The sequence below is a fragment of the Oryx dammah genome, unplaced genomic scaffold (assembly GCF_014754425.2).
Source record: "Oryx dammah isolate SB20612 unplaced genomic scaffold, SCBI_Odam_1.1 HiC_scaffold_18, whole genome shotgun sequence".
NCBI lineage: Eukaryota > Metazoa > Chordata > Mammalia > Artiodactyla > Bovidae > Oryx > Oryx dammah.
The window spans coordinates 82,850,702-82,864,902 of record NW_024070202.1 but is presented as its reverse complement, the minus strand read 5'-3'; the positions used below and the strand labels follow the sequence as shown (position 1 = coordinate 82,864,902).

The following is a 14,201-nucleotide window of genomic DNA, read 5'->3' as shown; positions in this document are numbered from 1 at the left end:
CACTTTGTGCTCTGGCCACCTGTTTGCACTACCTGAAAAGCTTTTATAGAAATCTCCCTCTGTGCCTGCTCTCAAATTGTGCCCATATCTTTTCAATATTTGTAGAAATATATAAAAATTGAACCTGCTAACATTAAATACAGGTGGAACTCAAGCAAAAGCACATTAGGTACAAATGATCAAGAACTGAAAAACTGAACCCACTCTTACTGGGCAGCTTGGGCTTGTGTGGTCTCATCTCATCTCACATACATTGGAGAGTATGATTTCATCCTTTCTCAACATTTTGCCTAAATCTTCTAAATATCCTCCCTTTAAAATGTTTTCATGCATAAAATCAGTTCATGCTTAGAGTATACAGTAATGTTTCTTTAATATCCAAAGTTGAGCAATAATAGGAATAATATATTTGAGTATTTCATAGATATATATTTGTTACATTTTATAGGTATTTTGTGATATATATGTTTTAAGAGGAAAATATCTGGGTTAATTCTAAAGTAACTTCTTTCCAGAATCTAATTCTCATCTAGTAGACAAAATGAGTTGTTACAGACTATGAATTTTTAATGATGATCTCTCAAGCTATTCCTTTGCTGAAAGACTGCTCCCCTCTGCCTAAAAATAACCTTGTGGTTTCAAGAGCATTGAAGTAAAATCCTCCACTGCTCGTCAGAGAATTTTATTCAGCCTTGTATTTCTCAAGTATTTGCTATCACATTTTCTGCACTATTTAAAAAATTTTATTTTATTTTGGAGTATAGTTGATTAACAATGTTGTGTTAGTTTCAAGTGTACTGCAAAGTGATTCTGTTATACATATACATGTATTTATTCTTTTTCAAGTTCTTTTCTCCTATAAGTTGTTACAGAATACTGTGCTATACAGTAGGTACTTGTTGGTTACCTGTTTTAAATATAATAGTTTGTATTTGATATTTTTCATTCCCATAATGACTGGAAAGGCAGATCTAAGTTTTGCAATTTAGCAAATTTGATACACTACAAAAAGAAATTTGAGTTGAATGGTGTCAAAATGACTTATTCTATTAAGATGACCTGAAAATCAAATTTTGATTATTTAATAGATGTATATTCAATATGACTTACATGATCTTTTCTGGGAGGAAACAGATCACTTCATTTCCTGATTAGAAGCAGAAGCATTGTTTTCATACATGAGTAATAATACAAATTATGAATTATTACTAATTAGTAGTCAATTACAGAATCCTTTTAAAATGTCAGAATACAAAAGATTAAATATTCAGAATATAAAAACAGGATGCTTCTCACATCACTTAATGATCCAGACCATGCACTTAGGAATAGACTACCAGATTCCAAACTTCACCACAGTAACTAGTCATGTACTTTATTTAGGCAAGTGCCTGAACAGCTCTCAACCTCAGTTTCCTTATCTATGAAATGGGAGTATAAGAATTTCTGTTGAGGAAAGAGATAAGGCCCTAAGACTACTTATCATGGTGTCTGGCCTTCAGTAAATAGTAGCTGATATTATTATTCTCTTTAAAAAGATGGTCTGCAGCCATTTCATTAAAATTTTCCAACAAAGTACATGGATTTTATATTGCTTAGCTGTGTCCAATATGGATTTTATATGCAATAACCATTTTATGCATTAAGAAAGGAAACAAGCTCATCAATTCAAGACTTCTTGCCTCTCTGGCAGAACAGGCCATAGAACATTGGGCTCAATCATGTTGGAATCTATAATGATTTTCTGCTAGTCAAGAAACTCTTTGAGTGTTGAAACTTGTTCTGTCTTGTGTCTTGTTCACCTTTTATCACCAGCATCCAACATAGAAACTGTCCTCAGTAAATGTTTGCTGAGAGAATAAGCAAATAAGGATGCTCAACACTGCAGACTCTTTTCATCGACTTTGGAGCTGAGATGGCTCATTGAGCTCACAAATTCCATATGCTGGCAATGTAACAAGAGATGTGACTGCATAAGTTTCAACTGATCTCAGCCTCCCTGTAAGAATTTAGAGTAATAAGAAGCAAGATTTCTCTGTCATCATTTACTATAATTTTTTTCCACTGCTGTTAAGGATGAGCTTAAAACCAAAAATGTCATTTTTTCAAGTTATTGGGAGAAAGAAATATTGTGTTTACTATAGAGAAGAGATAATTAGAAAAGTGTTTCTCATTTAAAAGTCCATTTATTGGAAAAGAATTTTGAACCAGGAACTTAAACCAACAGATTACAGACATAGTCCTCAAAATACTTTAATTTCTACCCTGAGTCTACTCTTTGTTGGATAAAAAGTTGAATTTCTAAAAGTAGAATTCCAACTTCTTACAAGCAAGGAAGTGAATTAGTCATTTGCCTCAGTTTTGTGTTCATATACAATGACCAGTAGTTGCAAAACTGTCCATATGCTGAGGCCAAGAATGTGGCAGTCAAATAGGGGGAATCCTAAATTGTTTTTTTCTAAAAAGCAACTATTTTCACTATTAAGTTGAAATAAGAAAAAGTTACTTACCAGGAGGTATTACTACGAGCTTAGTTCCGTCACCAAATACCTTGATCCCGGTTGAACTGTCACAATGATTGGAGCTTCTACAAAAATGTCAGCCTTCTCTTTGCTTCAACATGTGATTAGAAGTTCAAAACACTTTGTGGTGGCAATTTGATCTTCTGTCTTTTGAAAGTCCTTGAACATAGGTTTCATGGCATCCAATATGTATAGATTTACCTCAAATCAACTGACCCAGATGCCTTTTGTTTTCCTCTGAGTCATAAACATTAAAAAGCACTGATAGATAATGGAAAGGGTAAAAACAGAAAAGGAAGAGTTTGGCATCAACCAACTGCTTTTCTATTTCCAGGAAAAGTATTCAGAGAATTAGGGCTTTCTTTTTATTTTCAGGTGTTCGGTTTTGTTGAAACTGTTCAGAGATTTCATCAAAGAACGTCTCTTCTGTTCTCACAAACCCCAGGGCTGCTTCATTAGTGATTCAGAAATGTATTTCTGAAAAGCGGAAACACTTAGGTAACTGAAAATGCAAATATACCAACATAAATACAGTGAGCAATGTGAACAAAGTTTTTCTTTTTCCATAAAACCACTTTCACTATTGGGTCACATGATTTTTACAAAAGCAATGTCAAATGAGAAAATTTGTTTAAATTAAACCTTAAAAAGTAAATCTAGTTCTCTGGATAAGTTGAAAGAAGTCTTGGGATGCTGCTCTGTAATGTTATGTCACTTATCTTGGATTGGGGAAAAAGAAATTGCCAGAAGCAGCTGAGTGCTTCTCTGAGCACAGATGAGTTGCCCATCTCCAGGATTCAGACAGAACAGGTCCTGAGCACCCCCATGTCCACCTGAGATCCACCCGGTCCTGGTCTAATCCCCTGTGAGCAATCAGTGCCTCTGTCCTGAGGCTGAATGTAAGAGGAGATCATGGTGGGCAACTGTCCATTCACAGCAGCTCACGGACCCCAACACAATGGGATAGGATGCGAGACCTGGATGAAAATCATGTTTAGAAAGGGTTTTGAACTGAAAATTCCAAGGTATTATTACTTGGAGCTGTCAAATACCCTTTCTATCTATTGTAGGTAAGAATGATAACTTCCCACTCAATTCCTTTCTGATCCTTTTCCTCTGTTTTCCCTTATTCCAAGAAAATGAGCAGAATTATGAAGTATTTTAGGAGGTGTCTGTATTTCAAGATCCATGAAGGAAGTAAAATACGAAAGAGTAAATAAAGAGTTATAAAACCCTTGATTAAATTAGAAGAACTATATGAAGAGTATAATATCTTAATGAAGAAAGTAAAAGTATTATTACTCAGTCATGTCCAACTCTTTGTGACTCCATGGACTGTAGCCCACCAGGGTATTCTGTCCATAGAATTCTCCAGGCAAGAATATGGAAGTGGGTTAGTCATTCCCTTCTCCAGGGCATCTTCCTGACCCAGGAATCGAACCTGGGTCTCCCACATTGCAGGCAGATTCTTTACCATCTGAGCCATCAAGGAAGCACAATATCTTACCAAAGAGCATAAAATAAAACCTGAACAGAGAAACATGTCATATTTGTAAAGGAGAAACTCAAGACCATAAAGAAGCTAATCTTTCCTAAAAGCATGTATATAAGTTGACTGCAATTCCAATCAGAATTACAGTAACATTTTATTTTTTGGTCTTTGCTGTGAAGTGTGGGGGTGGACTAGATAAGCTGATTTCAAATTCTAGTGGGAAGAATAAATACAAGATAGTTGAAAATATTTTTAAAAACAATGGTGAAGAGACATTGCACATAGTAGATTTTATCACTTATTACAAAGCTACTAACTAAAATATAATATTTTATTTTTCAATAATAAAGAAATATATTATTTTAAACCAATTTTGGATTATTGACTACTATGTTGGGAAAAACAAAAGTAGCTCTCTACCTCATACCATATAAATGGGGTTCCAAGTAGATCAATATCAATATTGAAATGAAAAAGACTCTAGAGAGGTGAGCTAGAAAGAAGCAGGAGACTAATTGCATCTGTTGTGTGGGGAGCTTGAAAAGGGAAGGGGCGTAGGAGACACCTTTACATAATACTTATTTCAGAAGGAGGAACTTGGAAAATATTCACTTTTTACAGTATTTTTCAAACAAACATTTTTTTGAAAGAATAAATGGTGGTGACTTGCGGGGAACCAGCGTGAGGAACTCCGCCCATGGCAAAGGTCATGAGGAAGGAGGCTTGGCATACGCAAAGGCGTGATCAAGCCTCAGGAAACCCCCTGTTCCCGAGCATCTAACCCCAAAACCAGAGTCTGTTTTATGCTCTCACTTACACCTCTGACTTTACGGGGGGCTCTCCCCCATAGCCATTTCTCTTGGAGAAGGAGTAAACGTGCAGCTCCAAGGCAATAAAAATTCCTGGGTGTGACAAGAGTGTTTCAGCTTACAGACTCCTCTGAAGGTTATCTAGCCCACCTGTATAGGTTCGTCCAGCCACATGTGATTGTTTACAGCCTCCCAATCTGAGAGGCACGAGATGTTTTAGACTTACTAAAGGCAAATTCTTTTGGGGAGTTAAAAATTGTTAGTATAGTGGGTTGGTTAAGAATTATATTGGTGAAGGGTTTCTCATTTGTTGTGTCAATAATTGCTGCTAATTCTCTCCCCTGGGTGGGACAAGGATGTCTCAGGTCAAACCTCTCTGCTGACAGACTAGCTTGTGTGACAGGATTATCCATATTCCTGCCACATGATTTTTTACTACCTCTTAACCATAAACAGCACAGAGAGTTTTGGAGTATTTTGAGAGTCTTAATTAGCATAGGGCTTTTTCTTCTTGTGGAGTCAATGATTGCCACCAGGCCTCCATATCCTTAGGCACCTGGGAATATATTAATCAATGTATTTGGAATATAGAAAAGGAAATATAGTAGTTTTTGATGTTAGCAATACTAGACTTTTTGAGTTAATGGATTTTCTCTTTTGTAATAGATCACTGTGCTTTGTTATAAATCACTGTGTCCTTGCTATGTAAAAATGTAACTTTATCACTATCTTAAGACTAAATAGATCTTAAGGGGAGCATTGGTGAAAGGATTTTCATTTGTTGGGCTGATGTTTGCTGCTAAATCTCCATGTTCCCTGCCCTTATAATGAATATAACTAACATATAGGAGAAATAAGTATTAACCTTTAAGATTAATCATGTTAACCTTGGGTTAAATAGATTCCTTTCTTGATTGTAACTTACTACACCCTCACCCTATAGAAATGTAACTTTATTTGGAGAGTGGTGCCTGGTTTAAGAAAAAACACCCTTGGAAAAAATAAGTTTTTTGGTTATCAGAAGGAAAGGATCATAAAATGTCAGTGGGTCTCATGGCCAGAAGATGATGTAATATTCCTAAGACCTTTTTTTTTACATTTATGTGAAGCACCTGATTTTGATAAAGGTCAGGACTGCTGACCCCCACGTGACTCTGTATTCATCCCTATGTGTAACAAAAGCTATATAAGCAAACCCCAAATTAAAGAAATCAGATCAGTTTCCGGAAAGACTGATTCCCTCATGTCGTTCTTTTCTGCTTCCCGTTTTTCTGGCTGAATTCCCATCTGGAGCGTGGGTGCCCTCCAAGTCTACTTATTTGCCCCGGTTTTCAAGCCCACGCGAGAAGGAGCCCAAGGAGGGGCACCTTCTGATATTCAAGTGGCTACCGTGGCCCAATGTAGATGGTGCAAATTCCTTGTCTTGGAATTTTATTGGTATCCCACGTAAACCAAGTTATTTAGCCCCCTTTTCTCTCCTACATTTTCTGGCCGAATTCCCATCTGGTGCATGGGTACCCACCAAGCCTATTAATTCTGCCTGGGCTTCTAAGATCAGACCGGGGGGGCCTCAGTGCCTCCTCTCCTTCGGGAGAACGGGAAGACGCCTGCAGCCTACGTAGGTGGTGATTGGTATTCCATGTGAACCAAGTTATTCAGCCTCTTTTTCTCTGCTAATCTTCTAATCCCTCTCTATCTGTAATTAAATAAGTTATTTCCAAAGAAGCCAACGCCGTCCCCAGCTTCGAATTCCCTGGATCCACTGGGGCTGGACCCCGGCAGTGACTTAGTGAAGACTTTGGTGACATGATCAGATCTGTGCTTTAGGAACATAATGTAAGAGCAGAAAGATGGGTGGGTCAGTGGGCCAATCCTGAGGAAACAGACATGTTTCAGAGACGATTGCCATGAGCTACTGAGAGGCGTCTGTGGACCCAGTTACTGTAGTGGCAGTGGAGATGGACAGAAGGGCTGGTGCAATAAATATTAACAGGTTCGTCAGGTTTCTAAGAAATTCAAATGGGAGAAATCAAATTAACGCTAAGGAGGTTGAAAGTGAAAGAAAAGATGTTTTAAAATCAGAAAGATAGAGCTTCAAATTTAACCCCACCACTGCTAGTGACATGTCCTTGGGTACATCTCAGAGTGTCAGTTTCCTCATCTTTAAAAGGGAGGTGTTATTATCTATTTCTCAGTACTTTTGTAAAGTTCACATGAGATAATGTGTCTAGAAGACATGAGGCAAAATTCAGGAACAGAGAATTCACTTTCTCGCAAAGAATAGAAAAATCTTAGCACTGCATACAAAAATCAATAATTTTGCTTTTAACCCTGCTTCACGTAACACACACACACATACACACAACTCATCACATTCTGAGGTGACCAACTAAGGCAACTAAAATCCTACCTTAGTATGAGGAATGAATAGAGAAATATATAAATAACAAACAAGTCAAGTGAACTAAAGTACTAGTTTCAAAACGACCCCTTGAAGTTTTGCATCGTTTTTTCAAATATGATTGATGATTTCATAGTTGACCAAATTTATCAAATTTGGCAGATCACCAAAAGTTATGAATCTCATATTATGATCATTGTTAGGATTAAGTGGTTGTTTCTGTCCTGGGCTTACTAATTACCCTGCACATGTCAACTGGAAAATAAGAGTTTCTACAGTTGCACCAAGTCATAAAGAGAGAGAAATAGCAATTCTCTGCCTAGGATTTGAGAATTTGGTTTTGGGGCTTTGTCTTGATAGCCAATTCTATTCTCAGACAGTACATCAGAGATTCAGGCCTGGTTTGTGGTTTCCTTTCTACCAGAAGAATCCAAATTCCCAGGGTCTCCTGCCTCCTCCTTTCAGATCTCATTCCATGGGAAACACCTAAAGAAATGTCAGGTTCCTTCGTTGCTTTTTTCTCAAGACCAAAGAAAGCCAAAGATGTGGAAGGTCAAGAAAACACCATCTGTTTTTTACAAAATGTTCTTGTATGGTATTAAAGGACACAGAAACATATGCTCTTTACTGAGATAGGAAAGTCTGAGGAAAAAACAATGCAAATTGTGCAGACTGGGATGAAGGAATGGATTGGAATCAATTTTATTCTGGCAACTTATCAGAAATCCAAGAAGAGAGGTATTTAACTGTATTGTAAGGGTATGGATTTTGTTGTTATTGCTCTTCTTTATGTGATTTTCAAGTCTGGCTGGTAAGAAATGCAAAAAGCAGATCAGGGCTACCAAACTTGGAATGAACAGCATGACCATCAAGTTAGAATCAGTCCCAGGTTTCAGACTGAAAGGCAGGAAATTTAGGACTTGGGTATTCACGAGGAAAATTTGATGTGTATGCCAGGAAAACTATTCTAGTCATTGAGAATTTTAGAACAGATAGGAAGCTACAGAAATGAAGGGGAGTAAGTGGCCATATGGAGAAGGCAATGGCAACTGACTCCAGTACTCTTGCCTAGAAAATCCCATGGACAGAGGAGCCTGGTAGGCTGCAGTCCATAGGGTCGCACAGAGTCGGACACGACTGAAGCGACTTAGCAGCAGCAGCAAGTAGCCATAGGGAAATAGAGAGGCAGACAGAGGAGGGAGTCCTGACCTTTGCCCTTTCTCAAGAGTGTGGCAATCACATAATTTACCTACCAATCAGACCTGATTGGATCCTGGGGACATCACATATGAAGACAAGCCATTCTTGTCACAGCTCCCTTTGAGAGAAATGCAATTGTACTAAAAGGAGTTCAATGCTAAACACAAGGCGGGCAAGAAAAGGCAATGCACTGAGAGTCTGAAAAGCAGATGTGCCCTGCCTCTGTGGTTAACTGGTTTTGCAAAAGCCACTCGTAATCTCTGAGCCTCAGCTTTCTTATCTGAAGTGTGGGCATTGGACTAAATTTGTCCCGAAGGCCCTTCCTGTTCCAAAAACTATGAACCCATGATTAAGAGCCTGTTGTGGTTGCTCGAGTGGTGGTGGGGGCAGGGGGAGATGAGGGTTAGTAATAGAGAAAGTTTTCTTCCACGTTCCTTCTGACTCTGTAATACCATGAGATCCCAGCAGGCACAGTAGTAAGTGGCTTCATCGGACTTGACAACGTTATTGATTATCAGGTAAAAGATTCCATTCTTTTTGTTATCCATCTCCAAATGGGAATTAGGTTTGTCCAGCTTATAACTGTTAGCTGAGCCATAAAGGATACGTTTCAGGGGCTCCCCTTCTTTCTCTTGATACCAGTGCACAATGGCATTCTCCAGGGGAACCCCTGACAGCTTGCAACTTATGTGCACTGTTCTGTCTGGTCTTCGGGTAGAGGAGAGTTGATGCTGAGAAATTTTCATTTTGATGTCTCCATCTGAAAAGCAAGGGAGGTAATCAGAGGCAGACTTAAAAAGGCTGACACAAAAACAATGGAAAGAAAGGAGAGAGGATAGAAGTCAACCTACAAACCCAAGCCAAAGACATAAGGAAAATCCACGTGGTTGGCATTGCCAGTAATTGGTAAGAAGAGGGTGTGAATCAGGACAGAATAGGAGATGCGGTGGCAGCCCTTGTTCTGTGGAGGCAGGGATGTGGGAGGAAGCTTTGCTTTAGAACCAATGAAAGTCTTTCTCAGATCTGTTGCAGTGTTATTTTTAATCATCTTATTGGTATAAAAGACTCCCAACAACCTCATCAAAAAATACTTATGTTATAATAATGTACTGTTGGGACTTCCCTGGACGTCCAGTGGTTAAGACTCCAGGCTCCCAATGCAGGGCCCCTGAGTTCAGTTCCTGGTCGAGGAACTAGATCCTGCATACCACAACTAAGACCTGATGCAGCCAAGTAATTTTTTTTAAATATGATAATTTAATGTTATTAACACCTTGGAAGCAATTCTCTTCCACTTTTCCTTGATGTATTGCTTCAAATACACATATCCTTGGGCTCCTTTTCATTCTCTGAGTTATAGATTTTTTTCACTATATTTTGTGAGAGTGTGAATATTGAGATATGGCTATCATAAGAATGAGAAAGATGCTATCATTACTGTAGATAGTAACACATGAATATGAATATGCAGGAGGTTGTATATTATATAGATCATTCATTTGTAGAAAGTTCACAAAGTTGTGTAAATGCCAACAATTATTGTAGTAATTGCTTAGGATCCTGTGATGTTACTATAAGCCATTTCTTCATCCTGCTGTGAATCAAGAAAATTGTTGCAGGAAACAAAATTCCCTTGTTTTGTTACCCTTCAATCTTTTCCTATTTACAATTCTTAGTTTTTCAGCATTAAATCTATGCTTTACCATAGTTTGGAGGACAATGGAAGATATGATTTTTTAAGTCCTGAGTTCCTATTTTAGCTGTGATGACTCTGAAGTGATTTAGTCTAGGCAGGTTAGGACACTGTGATTTGTTGAACACTGTGCTGAAACATTCCTGTGTGAACCTCATTCAGTCTTCAGCAACCTATGTGGTTGTTAGCACCATGCCCTCTGAAAACTGGGAAGACATGGACCTAGAGATTTCCACACAGAGTGAGGTAAATCAGACGCAGAAAGACAAATATCATTTGATATCGCCTGTATGTGAAATCTTCAAAAAAAGAGGTATAAAGGATCCTAGTTACAAACCAGAAGTAGAGTCAAGGGATGTAGAAAACAAACATGGTTACCAGGGGATAAGAAGGGAAGGAATAAATTGGGAGATTTGGATTGACATACACACAGTACTATATATAAAATAGATAACTAATAAAAATTTACTGTCTAGCACAGGGAACTATCCTCAACACTCTGTAATGGCTTAAATGGGAAAAGAATCTTTAAAAAAAAGACTGGATATATGTATATGTGCAACTGATTCACTTTACTGTACAGCAGAAACCTAACAAAGTAAATCAACTGTACCCCAAATAAAAAATTAAAATAAATAAATAGAATAAAAATAAAATGAGAAAACAGAAATAAATGCTTCAGTAACTTGCCTAGGTCATCCTGTCAGGGAATGGATAAGCAGGAATTAGAAATCCAGTCCTATGTCACTAAAAAGACCTTGTCTTTTCCACCACTCATTCATTCATTCTTTCTTTTTTTTTTCCAAGCCAACACGTCACGTTGAGCACTGGTTTATGGCTTCCTTCCCAAGAGGCTCCCATACGTGATGAAGCCGTGACCATTTGGGGTAATTTAAAAAGCCAGCCTATGACCAAGAGTTTAGGATGGAGGATAAAGTGATCTAACTGAAAAAAAGCCTCACGGATCAGGTCCTGGGCTAGTTGCTCAGACACTGCTCAGGGCGCATGTGCAAGAAAAGAGCCCTTTATAGGAGGCAGAAAGCGGGGGCAGCCGGGGTGGCGGCGGTGGCGAGTAGGGGGTAGGGTGATTTGCCCAGACACGTTGGCGTGAGGGCGGGTTTTCGTTCAGACAGCGGATCTCTTCTGCAGCATGTTGGCCTGAGAGCGGTTTTTGTTCAATAACAGCTGATCTCTTCTGCAACGTGTGTCCCAACCAGCAGGCACAATAGTAGAGCCCCGCATCCTCTTCAGTAGCCTGGTGTATCCTGAGGCTAACCAGTGAGTTACTCGGCCATTTCCTTGCCTCATATCTTTCCTCACTAATCCCTTGTTTGTGAACAACATTCTCATTGGAGGAAATATACAGAATTCGTTTTAGAGGCTGCTCTGGTTTCTGTCGGTACCAGTGCATGTATACATTCTTCTTTAACTTATCTATTTTTATTTGGCATTCAAGAAATGCCGTATTTCCTTTTTTCTTGGTAATGGATGTTATGCGTTGTGTTATTGGAAGATCTCCACTTGTGTCTGAAAGAAAAAACAGGCAAAATTAATGAAAATTTGTAATTCAGTAAGGTAGTCTACATGTATTCTCTACTCATGAAAAGCCTGGGGACTGATGTTTACATTTTCTTCTGGAAGAACTCAAGATATTGGTGGGATTTTTCAGCCTAGCTCAAAAGACCGTGTGCCCAGAGTCCACCTGAAAGGGGTGATGTGACTGTCCATGATCAATCCCCTTCCTTGGGTAAAGCCACTCACATGTCCAGAGAGAGGCCACCACCAAGACCTGGGGCAGGAGCAGCATGCTGCCAGCTCTTGTCAGGAGATGTGATTGAATAATGGAAAGATTGCAGAGCAAACCGGCAGGCTGATTTAGTAGGAGGAAGTGGTGTTCAGAACACACAGCTAGGATCCAGGCTACGGGGACAGGGGCTGGTGGTAATTCTCAAACATCCTGTGGAAATAGGTCTGCTATTTCATCAGCAGATTTCTTTCAATCACCCTGTGATTTTCACCAACCAATTTTATGGTTAAACAATTAAAGTCTTTTATTGATCTAACAGAGGGGAAGAGAAAGACGAGGGAGGAGAGGCCAAAGTCCACGCTTGACAGGCTCATGGGAACTGGAAACATCTTTGATGGTCACTTTATACTGCATCAGGCAATCACAGATGTAGGGACAGCTTACTAGAAGTGTATGACCCTGCTCTATACTTTCTATAACCCAGCTGAAGAAGATTTATTTCAGATTCTTATTTTTGAATATGATCATTAAATGGGATCCTTAGAGATGCTGTGTCCTTGGAGTGCCTCAATAGGCCTTAAAAGCAAAAACCATTGTTATTTTCTATTATAAAATGAGTGCAGCCTCAGTATGGATCATAAAGAAACACAAACAGAGGAGAAGAAAATGGCTTTTTGTCCCATCGCATAGAGACAACTAGGAGGTAACAGTGCATTCTCTTACAAATTAATGTCTATTCCTTTTAAAATTTTGTTTCACATAGGTATGATGATGTATATGCAATGTTATGCTGTCTTTATTATTTAATAGGATACCATGAACATTTTTGTATTCTGTAATTTCTTCCTGTAGGGTTCTGACTCTTAGCAAGGTTCTTTGATTGACCACCATGTTGACTGTCAGATAAGTTAGGGTCCCACAGACTCTTTTCATTTTACATGGAAGTCCACAAAACAGGAGAGCAGAATAGAAAATTCGTTACTTAATTCATCACTCAGTTTTGAAACCCTGTTATGCTCCCTTTGGTCACCTAGCAGCTTACCAAAATATACTTTATCATCTGTCTTCTTTTTCAAGCTTCATTTCCTTATTGCTCCACTTGTTTGCCTGCATCTCCCAAATAAATTCAGTTCAGTTCAGTCACTCAGTCATGTCTGACTCTTTGTGACCCCATGGACCGCAACATCCTAGGCCTCCCTGTCCATCACCAACTCCCAGAGTTTACTCAAACCCATGTCCATCACGTCAGAGATGCCATCCAACTATCTCATCCTCTGTTGTTCCCTTCTCCTCCCTCTTTCAATCTTTCCCAGCACCAGGATCTTTTCAAATGAGTTAGCTCTTTGCATCAGGTGGCCAGAGTATTGGAGTTTCAGCTTCAGCATCAGTCCTTCCAATGAATATTCAGCACTGATTTCCTTTAGGATGGACTGATTGGACCTCCTTGCAGTCCAAGGGACTCTCAAGAGTCTTCTCTAACACCACAGTTCAAATGTATCAATTCTTCGGTGCTCAGCTTTCTTTTTAGTTCAACTCTCTCATCCATACATGACTACTGGGAAAACCATAGCTTTGACTAGATGGACCTTTGTTGGCAAAGTAATGTCTCTGCTTTTTAACACTCTGTCTAGGTTGGTCATAACTTTTCTTCCAAGGAGTAAGCGCCTTTTAATTTCATGGCTGCATTAACCAGATTGTTTACAGCATCCACTTTGAGGATACAAATAAATGTTCCTCCCCTCCTATGCTAACACTCCTTTGAAGATGAGATTTCTTTTCCAGACACCAAGGTCAAGCTGAGTCACCATGCACACGCTAATCTGTCTCTTTGAAATCTTGCAGAAGAGCACCCTTGCAGTGTTTGATGTCTGTTCTTTGTTCTGAGAGAAATAAAAATGTCATTGAGGCATCCCAAATGGTGCCAGTGCCATTGTGAATGTGGTTTCAGACATGTTTCTGCATTACTAAGAACTTGAATTTTCTGAAGGGTGTCAAACTCAGGGACACCACCAATCCTTTTAAAAACTGTTATCTGCTAGCGGCTGCCAGCTGCAGCCTTATGGTCTTGGGGTCACCTTTTATATCTTGCTGGCTCCAGTCTTACTTATGAACACAACAAACTATGGTTTATAAATCTGTGTCACCTGGGCTGTTACCTTCAGTTTAACTCAAGTAAAAAATGTTTGTATTCTTGTTAAAGATTGTTTATGGATTATTTGCATCAACAGGCTGTTGTGTCCCTTTACTAAAGGCTGCAGCTCCCATTAGGTGACCTCTCAATACCAATACCCTCCCGGTCATGTAGCAGTTCCATGTCCCTTCAGGTCTAAAGGGAGA

At 39.0% G+C, this 14,201-nt stretch overlaps 1 gene segment (V, D, J or C); it reads right to left on the bottom strand.

The window, feature by feature from the left end:
- Positions 1-14,201, bottom strand: part of LOC120877275 — a 29,029-nt gene that overhangs the window by 12,727 nt on the left and 2,101 nt on the right. The window contains 2 exon segments of the C gene segment in view: positions 2,511-2,566; positions 7,309-7,313. Coding sequence covers positions 2,511-2,566; positions 7,309-7,313 — 61 coding nt within the window.